The sequence below is a fragment of the Eurytemora carolleeae genome, unplaced genomic scaffold, assembly GCF_000591075.1.
Source record: "Eurytemora carolleeae unplaced genomic scaffold, Eaff_2.0 scaffold84, whole genome shotgun sequence".
NCBI lineage: Eukaryota > Metazoa > Arthropoda > Copepoda > Calanoida > Temoridae > Eurytemora > Eurytemora carolleeae.
The window spans coordinates 227016-246650 of NW_019396074.1; the positions used below are offsets into that span (position 1 = coordinate 227016).

The window sequence follows — 19635 nt, forward strand, 5'->3', positions numbered from 1 at the left end:
ATCAATAAAAACCAATGAAAACCAATGAAAATCAATGAAAACCAATGAAAACCAAAGATACCCAATGAAAACCAATGAAACCCAATTATAACCATGATAATAATGATAATTATTAAGGTGGAGGGCAGCCCTGGACGATGTCAGCCTATCTTGAAGCTGACCCTCACAGTAGAGATATTGTATTCCTGGATAGTTATGCATCTGAACGATGGGAGACTGTTCTCCACTATATGGTAGCTAGCAGTCAACAGGCCGGGATATCACAGGACGCAGTACATACACTCCTACAGGTAAAACATAATAAAAATTAGATATAGAAAATTCATCTCACCCCCTTCTCTCTATTTCCTGGAACCCCCACCCCTTTGTGTCTAATCATACTGCTCCGTATTCATTTTAATTAATATTCCGTCACTGAGTTTGTACAAAACTGAGAGAAAACAGGTTTCTACGTGCTTTCTTTCAGACTTCATGCTAGCGCCAACTTGTGTGAGAAATATTTTTAAAATCTATATCTACTTGAATCCGAGTGTACTTCAGTACACCTATACTCTATCTTTATTAACTCTATGGGTAGAACTTGCAGAATAGTTGGCAATTCAAAAGAATTTTTCATCTATTTAAATGAGGGACATATTCCATATTCTGTTGGAGGATGTTTCACTAGATCAGAATGATTGATACTTTCTGTCATTGTAAGTCTAGCGATTTTACACGTTAAATGATGATTTACAAGTTCTCTCGGCGTTTTACACGAGTTAAGCTTTATCCGATCAACCATAAATTAGATATTAATGTTTATGATTTTGAAAACTGATTTTTTTATTATCGTTTCTTTACAAAAGTGACTTACGCATTCTTACTACAGGAAAAAATGCGGGAACTTTCCGAAAAAAACACTCATATTCAAAAAACGGAAATATCCAACAAATTGATCAGATAAAGGTTTCAAGGTTATTACCGTTTTGAATCAGGGATTGCCAGCTTTGCATAGAGGTTCTCTTAAACTAACGCTTACAGAACTTGCAGACTTGATATTATCGTATGTTGCTCTGCAGGCAGGACTCATGTCTCGGGATGAAACTCAGAACAATGCTCCGGTAATCACAAGATCCGGGTTCCAGTTCCTACTCATGGAGAGAAGCAGTCAGGTCGGGGATAGCATAATTTCAAGAAATTTTCACATTGTTGGTTTCATATATCCTAAACTATATAATTGTTGGTTTCATATATCCTAAGCTATGTAATTGTTGGTTTCATATATCCTAAGCTATGTAATTGTTGGTTTCATATATCCTAAACTATATAATTGTTGGTTTCATATATCCTAAACTATATAATTGTTGGTTTCATATATCCTAAACTATGTAATTGTTGGTTTCATATATCCTAAACTATATAATTGTTGGTTTCATATATCCTAAACTATATAATTGTTGGTTTCATATATCCTAAACTATATAATTGTTGGTTTCATGTATCCTAAACTATATAATTGTTGGTTTCATATATCCTAAACTATATAATTGTTGGTTTCATATATCCTAAACTATATAATTGTTTTCACATTGTTGGTTTCATATATCCTAAACTATATAATTGTTTTCACATTGTTGGTTTCATATATCCTAAACTATATAATTGATGGGGTATCATATTATTGAAATTTATACAAATCCTAGATAAGAAGATTTTTTTTAATTTAGTTTTGTTTTACATTTTTTAATTTTTTATCTTTCTCTGAAAACCAAGATTTAAATTTTCCAGATGAGTCTTATTATTTTTAAATATTTAATTAAACGTGTTTAGGTTTGGTACTTTATCCTGCAGTATTTAAACTCTGTGAGTGCGCGAGGGATGAGTTTAGTTGAATGTTTATCCTTTCTCTTCCAACTATCATTCTCGCAACTTGGCAAGGTTGGTTTGGTTGGGTTTATTTTCATGGGACGGAGTTAACCTAGTTATTTTTGTCTTCGGACGGACTTTAGAAGAGAAAAAAACGGGTACTGATGGTTATTATGGTAATGATGATAATCATGATAATCATGATAATCATGATAATCATGATAATCATGATAATAATGATAATTATGATAATTATGATAATAATGATTTAGATAATGATATCAAAACTTAGATGGGAAAACAATTATATCTTCATCCACGAGCAGGATTTATCCCTAAACCTAAATAGATTGGATTATCTAAATTGTTAAATGATATTCAACGGTCTCCTGTAATAAATAGTTCTTTAACCCCGGTTCCCTGAACTCCATCTTAGCTTAACGCTTCTTTGTTAAAAGAGTACAATAGATCTTTTTAGTCTTTATAAATTACGGTTTTCAAGAATTTAATTAATATATTTTATAAGCTTAACAGGGCTGAGCTTGGAACTTTTGAATGGTGGATATCGAGATCAATGCTTGATCCTCTCTTTTTCTAAAACTCCAGATTAAATAATGCTTGTTCTCCTCTTGTTCTTAATCTCCAGATTAATTAATGCTTGTTCTCCTCTTTTTCTTAATCTCCAGATTAAATAATGCTTGTTCTCCTCTTGTTCTTAATCTCCAGATTAATTAACCTATTGGGATTAAGGATATCCTATTCTAAAGTCTTCAGCGCTGGGAACTTTAGAATTGGATACTATAAATCCCGACTGTTTAATCCAAATATCCAATGTGAACACTTTTAATGTCGTGCTTAATCAACTCTTTTTAGGATATAGTACAGAAAATCAAAAACCGGTTTTTTAAAAATTATAGAGTCCCTCCCGTTTCTGTATATTGATCTCAAATGGCGCGCAAAATTTCAAATCTCTCGGCATCTGATTCTCTAACCTATTTCCCATTATTTTTACGAAAATGTACTTACAAGCCCTATTTCTTCCCATAGCCCAAACATATTGGTTGAATTTTATACGCTTTTTAGAATACAAGTACAAGATTAGGTTAGTCTCGATATTAAGAAAAAGAGAGGATCAAGCATTGATCTCGAAATCCACCATTCTAAAGTTCCCAGCTCAGTTTTCTTCTCATTTTTTTTTCCTGGAAGTCAATTTATAAATCTAAAACAAAGTTTAGAGATGCGTGATTTTTTTCCACTAGTTTTGGAAACCAGTTTAAAAAATTAAATATAAAAAAGTTTGTATTTATCAAAACCTACATTTAGTGGTCCTTAAGATAAGCATTTAGCCATCCTAAATTGATCAAAAAATATATTCAGAGTTGAAAACTTTAGAATGGGATATCCTTAATACCAATCGGTTAATTAATCTGGACATTAATAACAAGAGGAAAACAAGCATTATTTAGCCTGGAGAGAGGATCAAGCATTGATCTCGATATCCACCATTCTAAAGTTTCAAAAGTTTTCGGCTCTGTATTGTCTTGAATTAAGTTTACAAAAACAAAAGATGCTCTGGCCTGGCTAAAATAACTACATTTTGGTTAATAATTCTAAAGACATCTATGTTTTATCGAAACTTTATAATGCACCATTGTGCCATTGTATTGGATCATTGTACCTTTGTATCATTGTATGTACCTTTGTACCATTGTGCTGTATATATATATATATATATATATATATAGACCAATGCAAGTGGTAAAGTTCAATCCTGTTTTCATCTTATCATAACATATCTATAGGTTGATTGTAAATAAAAAAAATATTATATTGCAGGGGGAATAAAATACTTTTTTCAGAAAATTATTAATTAAAATTTCTCTAGTTGAAATCAGATTCGGTTTTGGTTTCCTCAAGTAAAGGAACAAAAATCATATTTTCTACTTACTATATCTTTGCAACCTGATGGTGGAAACCTAATTCATCTGACACATTTCATAGTTTGAAATATCAAAGGTTACGACAATAGGTTGCAAAGATAAAAGGATTAGATAACTAGAGTTTGATAAAAGTTCTCAGTTTTCCAAGTTCATTTGCTAAAGAGATTGGAGAAACAAATGATTCGTTTGTTAGTAAACTGTGTAAAGTTCATTTATATATTTCTATTGATGTTAGGTTCTTTCCCAAACGGCTACTTCCCAAAGTGGCAAGTTCCCAAATGTTAAATTTCCCAAGCTGCAACTTCCCAAGTCTGAACTAACCGCAACACTCGGCTCGGAAATTGTAACTTGGGAAGTCTTTCTTGGGAAAATACCCAACATCTCTCTATTTTCCTGTATTTCAGGATTATAGTACGGACGGAATGAGTCAAGGTTTATTAACGTTTCTTCAGCATCTCAGAGAATTTGGTCTGGTTTACCAAAGAAGGGTAAGTCTAATGTTTATTATTTATGAATTACCCCATACATTCTAGGGTTATGAAGTTTTTTTGAGAGAAGATTATGATATAAGTAACCAGCTGTGGCACCCGGCGTTGTCAAGGTTTTTATTATCATTATTATTAACTTTTTTATTATAATTTCCACATTTTTTAGCCTATGTTACCACCGGGATTCCCTTATAAAAATTCAACCAATTTAGTCCAGCCGTTTGGCCACCTAAAGCTAACATATATATATATATATCATGAGCGAAGAGCTTCATAATATAGATAAGATAAGAAATCATTATTTTTAGACATGGTTTTTTTTACAAGGTGTACTTAATTTATTTTTTCTTTAGAAACTGTTTTATCTAACTATTCTAGTTCTACTCTAGATTCTATCCAACTATTCTAGTTCTAAATATCCTATTCTAGATTCTATCCAACTATTTTAGTTCTAAATATTCTATTCTAGATTCTATCCAACTATTCTAGTTCTAAATATCCTATTCTAGATTCTATCCAACTATTCTAGTTCTAAATATCCTATTCTAGATTCTATCCAACTATTCTAGTTCTAAATATCCTATTCTAGATTCTATCCAACATTCTATCTATAAATATCCTGTTCTAGAGAACGTCTGGTAGATTCTATCCAACTATTCTATCTATAAATATTCTGTTCTAGATTCTATCCAACCATTCTAGTTCTAAATATTCTGTTCTAGATTCTATCCAACTATTCTAGTTCTAAATATGCTGTTCTATATTCTATCTATAAATATCCTGTTCTAGAGAACCCCTGCCCCCACTCCGCTTTTGATTGAGATTAGTATAAGCCTTGATGGTTTTCTAATGAAATATATTAAACAAAAAGTTTTTACTAATGGATGTTAATTGGGAACAGGGGTATATACATAAATGTGTTCCAAGGGGTGACTGAGGATCTGTGACCTCCCCCCCCCCCGTAAACGTCTCTAATCGGGAATGTTTATAAACACAGTAACAGTTGTCATCAGTAACCACTTGATTTGATAAATGTAGGATTAAACGCAATAAGAATTTAAATCTCAAAAAAAGCTATAGGATCATTTTCCCCCTCTTTTGATACAAACAAATTATTTTTCAAAATATGGGTTTCTACAGTCATATTTTAAAAGAAGCTGAATTTCTAAACAATTAAATAGAAGACTTAGAAATTGTCTAATTTTTTATCTAATTTGAGCAAAATTGTTGATAAAACATTGTTCAGGGTAGTCATGACTTTCTAAATTGTGGTCTGCCATTTTCTTGCTTTCATAGTTAATTACCGAAGATATGAATTCATTTACAATTAGAAAATTTTGGTAATTTTGACATTACGACAATGGCAGACCACATTTTAGAAATGGCAGGACTAGGGACTGTTTTTTCAAGAATTATACTTTTAGAATTTGTTTGACAAATAAATGCTGCAAATGATTTCAAAGATCAAAGACGATTTCCAAGTCTGCTCTCAATGGTTAAGAAATTCCGTTTATTTAAGAATATCACTGTGTTCTTGGAAATACAATAGAATATATGTTTTCAGGTATATAGTAGTAGAAACCAACTACAGGGTATACGCCTATACAGACTCTAGTCTACAGCTGGCCTTACTCGGACTTTTCTCAGAAATGATGTACAGGTAATAATATAAACTAGAAGAACTTATTTCTTTCCGCCAAATCACTTAATAATACCCTTGAAATATTTTTCCGTCATAAATAGAAATTTTTGTAAAAAAAAATTTGGGGGGGGGGAATTTTTAGTGGTTTCAGACATATCTGTATGTTATAACAATTCTTTCACTGCTTTTTTTATTTTAACGAGTTACATTTTAGAATTTTTTCATTTAGGAGAAATTTTTAAAGATTGATTTTATTTGGGTAAATACTATTTGTTTGTCTTGACAAAAAGCATGGAATTGAAATTTGAAAAAGAAATAAAAATTCTACATTCTATTTTTCTATTATATTTAATTTATCTTACAGGTTTCCGAACCTGTGTGTTGCTGTGATAACTCGTAAATCTGCTAGACAAGCATTCCGTGGAGGAATAACTGCTTCACAGATCATCAGGTTCCTTAATATGCACGCTCATCCTAAGGTTGGTTGTTATTTGTATATTTTATCCACGATTTCTGGGTTTCCTTTGTTATATTTAGTTATCCATCCTGTTCTCCTCATCTTATCCATCCTGTTATCCTCATCTTATCCATCCTGTTCTCCTCATTTTATTCATCCTGTTCTCCTCATTTTTATTCATCCTGTTCACCTTATTTTCTTCATCCTGTTCTCATTTTATTCATCCTGTTCTCATCATCTTATCCATCCTGTTTACCTCATCTTATCCATCCTGTTCTCCTCATTTTATTCATCCTGTTCCCATCATCTTATCCATCCTGTTCCCATCATCTTATCCATCCTGTTCCCATCATCTTATCCATCCTGTTCCCATCATCTTATCCATCCTGTTTAACTCATCTTTTCCATCCTCTTATTATTCTGGTCTTGTCTTCGTTCTCCCGAATTCTGTTCTCACAGTACTTTTAATATTCTTGTTTAGATGATGAAGAGTGGACAATCTCAGATGCCTCCGACTGTCTCCGATCAGATCCGATTATGGGAGCAGGAGCGGGATAAGTTTATATTTACGGAGGGTGTTTTATACAATCAGTTCCTATCTCAAGCAGATTATGAGATGGTTAGAAGCTATGCTGAACAATCAGGTGCGGAGGAATTGGCTGGGAACTGAACACTTGTCTTAAATTTAACTTTTCTAATCATCATCTTTGCTGTTTGTTTCATAATGTGCCTTAAACTATGAATTCTGCTGGATCAAATCGTCAAAGTTTAAAAAGTTTGCATTAAGTTTCAAAGATATAGGAATTAGTAAATTAGGGTTGTAGAGAAGACCTTCATCTAATGTGCATGAATTTTCAAAAAAAAAAAGTTAGCCTAATTCAAACAAACAAATTTTCAATTAATAGCTTAACTGATTCAGGAAGATTTTGTGGTGTTAAGCGCCAAATTTGTAAAGTTTCCCAAACATCCCGTCCTGGATTCGAGTTCGATTCTGCATAAAGTCGAGCATTATTATTAAACATGATTCATATCGTGGCGTATGGATAATTAACAATTATTTTTCCAAACCTTCAGTTTTTAATCTCTAAATCAGTCCTATCCTGTGTTTAGTTGAGATCCTGACCAATATTTGAATATTGTCTAGGATGTGTGGTGTGGAGCAGTGAACAAAGAAGAACCTTAGTTGTCACGCAGGACGGACACAACTCAGTGCGTAAATTCTGGAAGCAAAACAGTAAAAGATAGCAATCAGCCGGCCTCGAATCCGAGGCCGAACCATCTTCAATCGAGGTCGTCGATATAGAGTAGAAGACAATCATACAGCAGCAAATACAGCTTGGTTTTCAAAATCTCGATCTGTGATAAACTTTGTTTCTTGAAATAAAATTTCTCTTTTTCAGTCTCTCGTGGTTTTATTTTAAGAAGTACATGTATACATATTTTAGCTATAAACAACTGTGAAGATATCTTTATCTTTCAATCTGAAAAATGATATTCTGTCGCTGCAGCATTTCTAGCAAGCGCCCTGTGAATTAGTATTTGGAATACGAGCCGGAAATATCTCAAGAAAAACTACATTCAACAGATTTAGAGCTAGATTATCTCAAGTTATTTCACAAAAATATCCTTTAAACCTTTATCTGAGTAAAAATGAGAAATATATCGTTGATTTTCTATATTGAAAAAAGTTTAGTTCTGTCAATTTTTGTTCTTATTTCTATCATGATCATGATTGTGAACCATTTTTTATAAAATTTTGCCAATTAAGAATAAAATACCAACATTTTTCTTAAGCGCTTCGCGCATCATTTCTAATAGAATTTCTGACTATTTTCTCGTTTTCGAGTTAAAGAAAGTCAGTCAATCTGAATTTATCCTTTTAAAAAAAACCTTTATTTTGTTACTTGAGTATTATAATACATATACCATTTAAGGTTAAACCAAACCTGAAAATCTAAGAAGAAATATGATAAGGATTATATCGGACTATTAGGACTTTAGAAGACTATAAGAGGAAAACGGGCCACTTACTACTATAAAGGGACTTTGATTAAGGGACTATATATAGTGGACAAATTACGACTAGATGAATTACAGAAAACTGCTGTAGATAGTGTTTAGAGATTTTATATATGTACATAGTGAATATGTCTAAGCCAGGGACTAACTGACACTAACGAAATACATGAAAGACACTAGAAGAACAGATTTTTTTGGTGCTTCGCGCACATGGTTAATTGATTTTCTCATGTCGTTCATTTTAAAGTTGTTGGAAGTATATTTTTTCAAATTCAATGCATGAATATTAAAAGAATTTTGTACATTATTAAGAGCACAGAGCCAACCCTTCAACAATTAAAAAATGCTGTTTCTTTACTTCAGATCCTAAAAACAGCGCTGTCTTTTCGAAAAAAATTTGGTCCCCCCCCCCCTCTCAGCCCCTCGAAATAAAATTTCGCCCCCTCTCTCTAAAGTGCTAGTTGCGCCACTGCTTATTTCTGCTGCAAAAATTCACTGAATTCATTGAATAATATTTTAAAAACCGATTCTCAAAGTCATCCCTCTGAAATGGACAAACTATGAGGATATTAAAGATTGAATTTGCGTTCATGCTGAACAAGTTTGCACCATGAAAACGTTTTATATGTCTCAAATGAATCCTAAGAAAATTCTCCACAGTACTACATTCTCAGTTCAACTACCATACATTGCCGGTCACTCTAGTCACTCCCTTTAATAGAAAAACAGCAAGTTTACTGAGACAAAGTTTGAACGTTTAAGGTCGTGAGTCGGATATATTTAAATTTCAAATTGGAAGTTTATTTGAAATTAAGTGTTCAGTCCCTTTATTAAAGAGTTAATTAAATTTATTTACCAAGATTTTTCAGTTCTTGATTTCATGAACTTCGTTAATAATTTTTATTGTATCAGCTGTTTAAATCAGAACAATTTTTAGACCCAGCTAGATCTAGAGTTATGAACCTGAAATTCAAGTTTATTCTCAAAACTTTGCTAAATATTGTAATCCTGGGTTTAAAATAAGTTTTATATATCGGACAGTTATTGACAGTTAGTTGCGGAAAGGTTTAGGGAGGAGGTGCAGGGACGCCATGAGCCCCACGAATTGGTCTCCAAGCCTCTGGATTCGAAGATGAGTATGTTTTTTGGATATTCAAAAAAAACACGGCATAAATATATTAAGATTATATATTTTCTTTAAAAGGTTATTTATTACTTCTTTAATATCTATTCAAACGTTTCGGGGTAGCGCCAGGTATCTTAAATACTCATCTGCGATAACGGAGGATTGGAGACCATTGTGCAGTGTAAACAGACCCATTTCATTAAATTAGGGATTTAATAAGTATCCAGTAAAAATATTAGCTCTTTAATAACATTCAATTTTTTTTTAAATTGTAAATGGTTGCGAAAAATTCTTGTCGACTCACCTTTAACAGTAGTAACAAAAATGAAAGAAAAAGTTTAAAAGCGAAGAAAAAATGAGATATGGGACGAATGAGGAGAAGAGTAAACATAAAAGGGAAAAATGTGAAGAAATTTAAATACAAAAGAATTTGTCAAAGGCAAGGCGGGAAGAGAGAGCGGAGAAAGGTGCTTGAAATCCAAGGTGAAATGTGATATCTTGTAATAAAAACTACCTCAACCTACTTCAAGTCCAGGTTTATCATAAAAATTTAACCATCAAAATATTTTCTGTGGAGCCCAAGACCATGATTTGTTTCTGTACGATAAGAGGGTTTAATATTATAATATAAATACAGAGTGATATTAGTCATATTCAGCATTATCGAGGTGTCCCCCTATACACTACAGCTAAAATTAGTCACCATAGGATGCATCAAATTATAACAAAATTTCAAAATTCTATGATTTAGAAAGATTTCTTTCTATTAAGGGCAAAATTTCATATGTCTGGTTTAAGTATATGTAAAAAAATTGTATTCCATAAAATCCGCGAGATAGAAGATCAAATTTGATTTTTTAAGTAACTAAGTCAAATGCTTATCAAAATTAGGATTTAAAAAGAAAGACTAAGAATAAAAATGACTGGGTACAGACTATCAGATATTGTTTGAACCCGATGAATCAGTTCTTTCTCCTATCACTACCCTAGTCCCTAAACTCTACACTTTAGTTTTAATATCCTTAGTTCCAGTTCAACACAGTATGTAGTGTATAGCGTCAAGTGTAGAGATTAATAACACTGTTATCTTAAACTAGACACAAACAAACTAGAACTTGTTAATTTTCATAAATCTTAAAACTTGACAATTTTAATTATTTATGAAAATAATATCTCAAATACAAATCAATTCATTTTCAAACCGTAGGTTTTAACAGTAAAAAACCTTAAAAACTCATCAAAATGCTACAATTTTATTCTATTCTAATTTCTTTCTTGGTGTTTTTAAGAAACATTTCTGAATGCCTTGTTTTTTAGTTCGATTAAAAATGCAGTAGGAGTATTTCTGTTTTGATGTTAGAATGCAATTTATTACAGTAATTTATAGATCTATGGTGAAACATGCGCAAACATGCTTATACATGCTTATGCATGCAATGCATGCTAATTCAGACTAATAAATGCTGATGTATGCTTATACATGTTAATACATGCTTATAAATACTGATACATGCTAAAACATGCTGATATATAACTGAGTTATACTGAGTTATACATGCTAAAACATGCTGATATATGACTGCGTTATACTGAGTTATACATGCTAAAACATGCTGATATATGACTGAGCTATACTGAGTTATACATGCCAAAACATGCTGATATATGAGTGAGTTATACTGAGTTATACATGCTAATACATGCTAATAAATGACTGAGTTATACTGAGTTATACATGCTAAAACATGCTGATATATGACTGAGTTATACTGAGTTATACATGCTAATTACATGCTGATATATGACTAAGTTATGACGACCATAAACGTGCAGCCATGGATCCAGAATATTAAGTGTTGACCTGACCCGCCACTTCAATCTTGCATGATGCAGGACCTTGGCGGAGAAACTATCAACGTATCAATGTATAACACATGCTATTATAAAGTTAATAAATGCTAATACATGCTATTATAAAGTTAATAAATGCTAATACATGCTATTATAAAGTTAATAAATGCTAATACATGCTATTATAAAGTTAATAAATGCTAATACATGCTATTATAAAGTTAATAAATGCTAATACATGCTATTATAAAGTTAATAAATGCTAATACATGCTATTATAAAGTTAATAAATGCTAATACATGCTATTATAAAGTTAATAAATGCTAATACATGCTATTATAAAGTTAATAAATGCTAATACATGCTATTATAAAGTTAATAAATGCTAATACATGCTATTATAAAGTTAATAAATGCTAATACATGCTATTATAAAGTTAATAAATGCTAATACATGCTATTATAAAGTTAATAAATGCTAATACATGCTATTATAAAGTTAATAAATGCTAATACATGCTATTATAAAGTTAATAAATGCTAATACATGCTATTATAAAGTTAATAAATGCTAATACATGCTATTATAAAGTTAATAAATGCTAATACATGCTATTATAAAGTTAATAAATGCTAATACATGCTATTATAAAGTTAATAAATGCTAATACATGCTATTATAAAGTTAATAAATGCTAATACATNAACTAAAGTATAAGTGAGTTAGTGAGTTAGAGAGGTATATTCCAATACCAAGGCGTAGTAAAATCAACTAAAGTATAAGTGAGTTAGTGAGTTAGAGAGGTATATTCCAATACCAAGGCGTAGTAAAATCAACTAAGTTTTGAAAATTGATGTGTCTTTTCATAGCTGTCTGGAGATTTGTGTGAAAAGTGAGCGTTTACTTTAGAGCCCATTTTCATCCCTTGAATGTAGATTTTTCAGACTGTCATATTATAATCACTTGATGTAAATGTTAAAGTTTATCAAGTCTTCAACGCTAATTTGATCTTGTATTCAATTTTGACTTGATATGCTATTAGGATGTACTTTGGTCTTTGGGGGTAGAGTTATCACACTGAAATAAAATTTAAAAATGTAGAAGGTTTAAATCCATATCTCATGTTATGTTTATTATTATTGCCATGTGAATTTTTTCATAACCACTGAATTTAATATAATACTGAGACGTCATTTGGTCGCAAAGTTGTATAACTCTGGACCAAATAAGTTACTGTATATTTTACTGAGTTTGGTATATATACATATATATATATACATACATACATATATATATATATAACTATATAACTATATACCTGTAGAATAAACAATCAGGTTTAATATATCCAGTCTATTCTGTTTATTTAACAGAATATATTAGAGGGTTATTTCATTAAATCTATTCTTCCATATTATGTTATTCCACTCGGTGTTCGGGCACAAATACAGTCTTCTTTTCTCTCATTTTCTTTCCGTGGTGGTAAAGAGATGGGAGTGAGGGGCGGATGGCAAAAGGTATCTTTTTGCGTTTTTTCCTGTGTTCTAAGCCTGTTACATCATAATTTTTTCGTGTAATAAGCATAGATATTTATTTATCTATGGTAATAAGTGATCAAAATTGAATTTGTAAACTTTAAGAATTTTTGAAATATGTAAGACTTCTCGAATTTTGTTGCGCCTTTTTGAAATATCCTAAAATCTTTATCTTTTATCTGTTAAATCGTTAGTTTTATGTAGTTCAAAAGGTAAACACCAATTTGAAGCTTGAATTTAGATTAATATTGTTCCGGACTATTTAGATGAAATGAATTCAGATGACAATTACGATTATATTTTCAAGGTGAGGATTTTAAGAAATAATTGCTCTTCATTTCATTTCTTAAACTCTTATTCTTCTCCAGGATATTTCTTAAACTATTCTACTCCAGGTTTATTTCTTAAACTATTCTACTCCAGGTTTATATCTGAAACTATTCTACTCCAGGTTTATTTCTTAAACTATTCTACTCCATGAACTCCAGGTTTATATCTTAAACTTTTCTACTCCAGGTTTACTTCTTAAACTATTTTACTCCAGGTTTATTACTTAAACTATTCTACTCCAGGTTTATTTCTTAAACTATTCTACTCCAGGTTTATTTCTTAAACTATTCTTCTCCAGGTTTATTTCTTAAACTATTCTACTCCAGGTTTATTTCTCAAACTATTCTTCTCCAGGTTTATTTCTTAAACTATTCTACTCCAGGTTTATTTCTTAAACTATTCTTCTCCAGGATATTTCTTAAACTATTCTACTCCAGGTTTATATCTGAAACTATTCTACTCCAGGTTTATTTCTTAAACTATTCTACTCCATGAACTCCAGGTTTATATCTTAAACTTTTCTACTCCAGGTTTACTTCTTAAACTATTTTACTCCAGGTTTATTTCTTAAACTATTCTACTCCAGTTTTATTTCTTATACTATTTTACTCCAGGTTGTGCTAGTTGGGGACTCAGGGGTTGGAAAGTCTAGTTTACTGAAACAGTTCTCCAGTAGGGAGTTTAAACAGGAGATGAAAGCAACCATAGGTATTTCAGGAATACTTAAAGGGGTTCAAAGAATTCAGAAGGAGTCGGCTTTTCACATTATTTTAAGTCATCAAACATTAAAAAAGTGCTATCAAAGATTCATAGCAGGATCTTAAACCTTTTTCTAAATCTGTTTTTTTTTTGTTGCTTAACTCAGAATTTTTCACTAATTTCTTAACAAAGTTTTAAAGAGGAAACCTCCGTGATTTGTTGTTTACAATTTAATAAATAATTATTCGGAATAAACTCTTACAAAAGCTAATATATCCGTTTTTACTCCGAGAAAAAGTTTTATTTCCTTTCCTGTTTACCATTTAGAATGTAAATAATTTAATCAGTGTTCTCTTGAAAACAAAGTTTATTCACAAATAAGTTTTAGAAACAAACCTAAACTTGCATTAAAACTTTTATTTATATTTTTACTTTATATAACCTGCGCAAACATACTTCTTTATGTAAACATTTTTATTTTTTTTGCGAACCATGGAAAAAGAACATGAATATAAAGATGAAAAACATATAGAAACAAAATGATAAATCGATAAATTCCTATGTAACGTAGATACAAAGATGTAGAAATTCAAGATATTGAGTGAAATTATATTTGTTTTATTCTGGGGTAAAAAATGATTTTTTTGATGTCGGAAATATCATAAAGTGCAATTTGAAGTTCCAAATTTTTTATTGAAATTATAAATCCTGTTTAAAATTAGATTGTGTTCTATTTTAGGAGTGGAGTTCTCAATTCACAACCTGGAGATAGATGGGAAGAAGGTTCGAACCCAGATCTGGGATACAGCAGGACAAGAAAGATACAGAGCAATAACTAACCTTTACTATAGGTAAACAAGGAGAAACCCAAGGTTCTGAAAAGTTGAAATTTCTCAAAATATTATTTTTTTCTAGGAAGGCGACAGGGGTCCTTCTAGTCTACGATATTACAGGGATGTTAATAGTGATATTACTCTCCAACCTATCCTCTACTCCCCAACCTATCCTCTACTCTCCAACCTATCCTCTACTCCCCAAAGTAACCTCTACTCTCCAACCTATCCTCTACTCCCCAAAGTATCCTCTACTCCCCAACCTATCCTCTACTCTCCAACCTATCCTCTGCTCCCCAAAGTATCCTCTACTCTCCAACATATCCTCTACTCTCCAACCTATCCTCTACTCCCCAACATATCCTCTTCTCCCCAACCTATCCTCTACTCTCCAACCTATCCTCTACTCCCCAAAGTATCCTCTTCCTCTTCTCTCTACCCTATCCCCTATGATTATCCCTTATATTTACGAATACAGAAGAAAAGCACTATTTATATCATAGCACACTCGTCCTTCCGGAGTTTAAGTAGATGGCTTAGGAATCATATATTTGCATACTATCATAACGTCTTTTAACAAGAAAGCATTTAAGGATTATATGTTTTAGTGCGATGTTAATCAATTTTCCGTTTTAAGTAAGTTTCGCAAAGGTAATTCAAAAATCGTACGAAACCTAAAAATGTTACTTACTTTGAGGTCAGAACTTTTATGTTGTGAATCTGAGGATCAAGAATTGATCTTTATCTTATGAAAACGGATTAATTTAATTCTTCTCGGATATCCCGCATTGTGATTGGTGACAGTACCATGCAGGGAGTACTAAAATTTAGAGATCAAGCACTTATGTTTAATTTTAAAAGTTGTCAATGTTCAAATCAAATGCTGTAGATTTGCCCAAGTTCATGAACAGTTTTGGCTTCTGGTTTCCCGTGATCATTAAAGCGCCCACGCAAAGAAAAAGGAAAATTTGCTCAGATTTTCTACACAAACGAAAATAATTGAGAAAAATCTTAAAACTTGATACTCTCATTAAATTTATTATAAATCATAAATTTATCCATCTACAGGGTGTCCCAATAAACACGGGAATTGATAGAGGACTTTTAAGTCGTCTTTGATTTCTGATATTTAATGCATGACAAAGAAATAATAAAAATGGGGCTGTACGTCTTACGAGCTTTTCATAAAGTGGTCTACCTTTCTTGACGAAGATAATAGATAATTAGCCCTTGTTTCATTTATTAAATAAATTGAAATTTGTACAAATTTTGCAATATCACTGTCAATTTTGAAGATACAAAAATGGTAGACCTCATTTTGAAAATCTCAAGACCAGGCGTTTCCGATATTGATGTGTAAAGTGGAATACTGCAATTAAAAGTCTTCACTTAATTCCCATGGGTTTTTAATACCCTGTATTCATTTAAATATGATTGATTAATTGGTAGTGAGGCACGGAGCTATGCTGAACCTGACGCCTGCGTCACAATGGTTGGAAACAAATCTGATTTGCGTCATCTTAGAACAGTGACTAGATTGGAGGCAGAAGATTTTGCCAAGGTATCAGTAAATTCACAACATCCGGTATCCTTTAGCTCCTTTAGCTCCTTTAGCTCCTTTAGCTCCTTTAGCTCCTTTAGCCCTTTGTTGCGATTAACGCTGAGAAAAATATCGTCGTTTTTCTGTCCTTTAAAATTATCTAAAATCTCTTCCTTTGTCTTAGCTTCTCAAATCTCAAATCACTTTTTTAAAACCAAATATTTGAAATAATTAATTTTTAGAGGATAACTCCACTATTTTTGATAAAAAAACTGTTAGTGTTCTTAATCTGAAAACAAAAGTTTCTTACTTCCTTGCACCCACTCGGTGAGGTTGACGAAAAAAAAACAAAATACAAATTTTGGATTTTTAGTTTAAAACACTTTGCCAAGCAAGGGAGGAGGTGCAGAGGCGCCATGAGCCCCGTAAAAATGACCTCTGAGCCTCCAGATTTGCAGAATGACTTCCATGGCCCCGGGAAACCGTCTCCGTGCCTCTTGCCATTCTGTCTCCACTCCCTGCATTTTGGTCTCCAATAAAAAATATTTGGCTTTTACATCCACCAAAAACCTTTTTTTTATGAAAAATCTCATTATGATAAAATAGTTTACACTGAAACATTAACAAAGATATTAAAGTTGTTTATAACGGTCGTCTTTTATGCATACCAGCTTTATGTAAACTTTTTACAAAAAAAAATCAATTGAATGAATTAATATTTCAAATTTGTCGATTAAACTATTGCCGAGTCTACTTTGAAGAGATAAATTTTGACTTTTGGTTGGTCAAGCCGTTGTGTAAGCTCAGAGACCTAGCAAGAGGCACGGAGCCTGTTTCGTGGGGCCTAGAGGTCATTCTGCAAATCTGGAGACTTGGAGGTCATTTTTGCGGGGCTCATGGCGCCTCTGCACCCCCTCCCTCTCTTGGCAAAGTGTTTTAAACTAAATTTCCAAAATTTGTATTTTGATATTTTTTCGTCAACCTTATACATACAAATATCTATTCGTTTCTAAAACCTTTGGCTCCGACTAGAAAGAATTTCTCCTCTATTCATTAATCTTTAATAGTTGAGTCTTTTCCGTGCTCTTGAAACCTCATTCGTTATGCCAGTGCGATTAGTTATTTATATATTAGAAGAGACTGAACATTAAACAAATGTGAAAATAAGCCTACTTAAGAAACGAATAAATTAAATATGTAGGACAAAATTAATATTTCAAATCCTTACTTTAATATCAGAATTGTTTCAAGGAAAATATAAAATCATGCTTTTTAAATATTTCTTAAATTTAAAACTACGTATTAGGATAGGTTGAGACTAGGAACAACATTTAAGGATTATATTAGGACCTGATAAAAATATAATTGGACCCGGAGAAAGAGTTCAGGATCAGGTGGGGGCCAGGAGAAACAGTTTAGGATGAGATTAGAACCTGGTTAAGATGAGGTTGGAAACAGAAGAAACAGTTTCTGATTAGATGGATATAGATGTTAATGATATTTTGTACCAAAAGAAAGATTTTAGGATAAGATTAGGATCTAATTAAGATAAGATTTGGACCAGAAGAACAGGATTAGATTAGGTCCTGGTTAGGATCAGGTTGGAACCAGGAGAAACTGTTTAGGATTATATAAGGATATGGTTAGGTCCGGTTGGGGCCATGATTACAGAAGGGAACGATAGGTTAGATTATGTAAGGTGGGTCAAGAACATGAACTATTAGTGTCATTAAAACTATGTCAGACCAAAAAAAATGACATTATTTCAGAAAATAAACCCAGAAGCGTATTCAGGGAGGGGGGCTATGGGGGCTAAGCCCCCCCTGGACCAGTTAAATCTATTGATTTCAGGGGGTTTTCAGGCCCCAACGAGTGCTGAGCCCCCCCCCCTGGACAAATTCCTGAATAGGCCCCTGAATAAACCCCTATTCCCTGAGAGGATTATAAACAGTAATTTATTATTATTTATAGTTTGTGAACAGTTTGGTAAAATTTTAATTCAGCATCATTAACGAATGTATTTAGAAGAATGATGTTAGCTTCTTGGAAACCTCTGCACTCGATACCAGTAATGTGGAGTATGCTTTCGAAACCCTGATCTCCGACATGTATCATTCCGTTCTCTTCCGGGGTTCGGAGTCAGATTCTAGGATAGCAGATGAGTCTAGCCGTAGTGTTAATATTGATAAAAGTGGATCAAGCAGCAGCTGCTGTTTAACAAACTAGAATATAAATGTGATGAATTATAATTTACAGTGAACCCCAATAAATAAATAAATAAAAGTCTTTTCTCCAGACGTCAAAAAAAATGTTACGATGCTATGGAAACAGAATGGTGCCTTACCTAATTATCAACTATATATATATTTCTTAAAATATTTTTGTTCGGGGATTGAAATATAAACAGGGTTATCCATTATATGATAGTACTTCAGAGATGATCCTGTATTGAATTATTCAGACTTTTCCTTACAATTGTTGTTTTTCATTTTTTTTTTAGCAAAAATCACCTAGTTTTCATGATAAGGCAATATTTAATTAGCCAAAGATCGAGCTTATGATCGTTAATGCTAATCGTTTCCAACAAGTTTATTTAATAGTCAAATAATTTTATTTTATAACTTTTCAGTTTTTAACAAAAAGAAACAAAAAAGAAACAACGAGTAACAAAAAGCAACAAAAAGTAACAAAAAGTAACAAAAAGTAACATAAAGTAACAAAAAGCAACAAAAAGTAACAAAAAGTAACAAAAAGTAACAAAAAGCAACAAAAAGTAACAAAAAGTAACAAAAAGTAACAAAAAGCAACAAAAAGTAACAAAAAGCAACAAAAAGCAACAAAAAGTAACAAAAAGTAACAAACAGTAACAAAAAGTAACAAAAAGCAACAAAAAGCAACAAAAAGTAACAAAAAGCAACCAAAAGCAACAAAAAGCAACAAAAAGTAACAAAAAGTAACAAAAAGTAACAATTCATATCTGCCTATCCTATCCTTTCGTAGAAATAGCAGAGATACTGAAAAGGAATTGAGTCTTTGTCACAAATTATAGATTAATAATCCCAATATCTTTGTATCCTGAATTCGTAAACCTTAGATATTTCAAACTGTATTGTCAGAGAAAAATAAGCTAAGTTTAAAATATCAAAGGTTTACACCATTAGATTACAAATCAGGTTTTGTGGCAAAGACTCGATTCCTTTAGAGTGCTTTATAACAAATATTAATCTAGATTTCTCTCTGAGGTATAATAAAGATAAAAACAATTTTGAAATCCAAGATTTTTTTTCAGATATATTTCGGCTGAAACATTTCATTTAGATATTTTATA

General features: G+C 31.8%; 2 protein-coding genes across 2 annotated transcripts in view; both read left to right on the top strand.

The window, feature by feature from the left end:
* Positions 1-7774, top strand: part of LOC111713823 (general transcription factor IIH subunit 4) — a 12324-nt gene extending 4550 nt beyond the window's left edge. Inside the window, exons 6-15 of the mRNA XM_023488777.1 lie at positions 118-290; positions 1059-1151; positions 1810-1917; positions 4190-4273; positions 4902-4948; positions 5493-5520; positions 5737-5933; positions 6280-6394; positions 6854-7016; positions 7517-7774. Coding sequence (XP_023344545.1) covers positions 118-290; positions 1059-1151; positions 1810-1917; positions 4190-4273; positions 4902-4948; positions 5493-5520; positions 5737-5933; positions 6280-6394; positions 6854-7016; positions 7517-7617 — 1109 coding nt within the window. The 3' untranslated portion in view covers positions 7618-7774. The remainder of the gene's footprint in view (positions 1-117; positions 291-1058; positions 1152-1809; positions 1918-4189; positions 4274-4901; positions 4949-5492; positions 5521-5736; positions 5934-6279; positions 6395-6853; positions 7017-7516) is intronic.
* A 5286-nt stretch (positions 7775-13060) lies between these two features.
* Positions 13061-18604, top strand: LOC111714031 (GTP-binding protein ypt3). The gene is made up of 7 exons (XM_023489034.1): positions 13061-13212; positions 13850-13943; positions 14674-14785; positions 14850-14887; positions 15271-15307; positions 16217-16328; positions 18333-18604. The coding sequence occupies exons 1-7, from the start codon at positions 13177-13179 to the stop codon at positions 18531-18533; spliced, it is 630 nt and encodes a 209-aa protein (XP_023344802.1). The 5' UTR covers positions 13061-13176; the 3' UTR covers positions 18534-18604.
* The last annotated feature ends 1031 nt before the right edge of the window (positions 18605-19635 follow it).

Bases quoted from the DNA above. Each gene is read 5' to 3' on its own strand.
- LOC111714031 (XM_023489034.1), top strand. From the start codon at position 13,177: ATGAATTCAGATGACAATTACGATTATATTTTCAAG. The intron at 13,944-14,673 runs GTATTTCAGGAA...GTTCTATTTTAG, and splicing joins GGAGATGAAAGCAACCATAG to GAGTGGAGTTCTCAATTCAC. The intron at 16,329-18,332 runs GTATCAGTAAAT...GAATGTATTTAG, and splicing joins AGGCAGAAGATTTTGCCAAG to AAGAATGATGTTAGCTTCTT.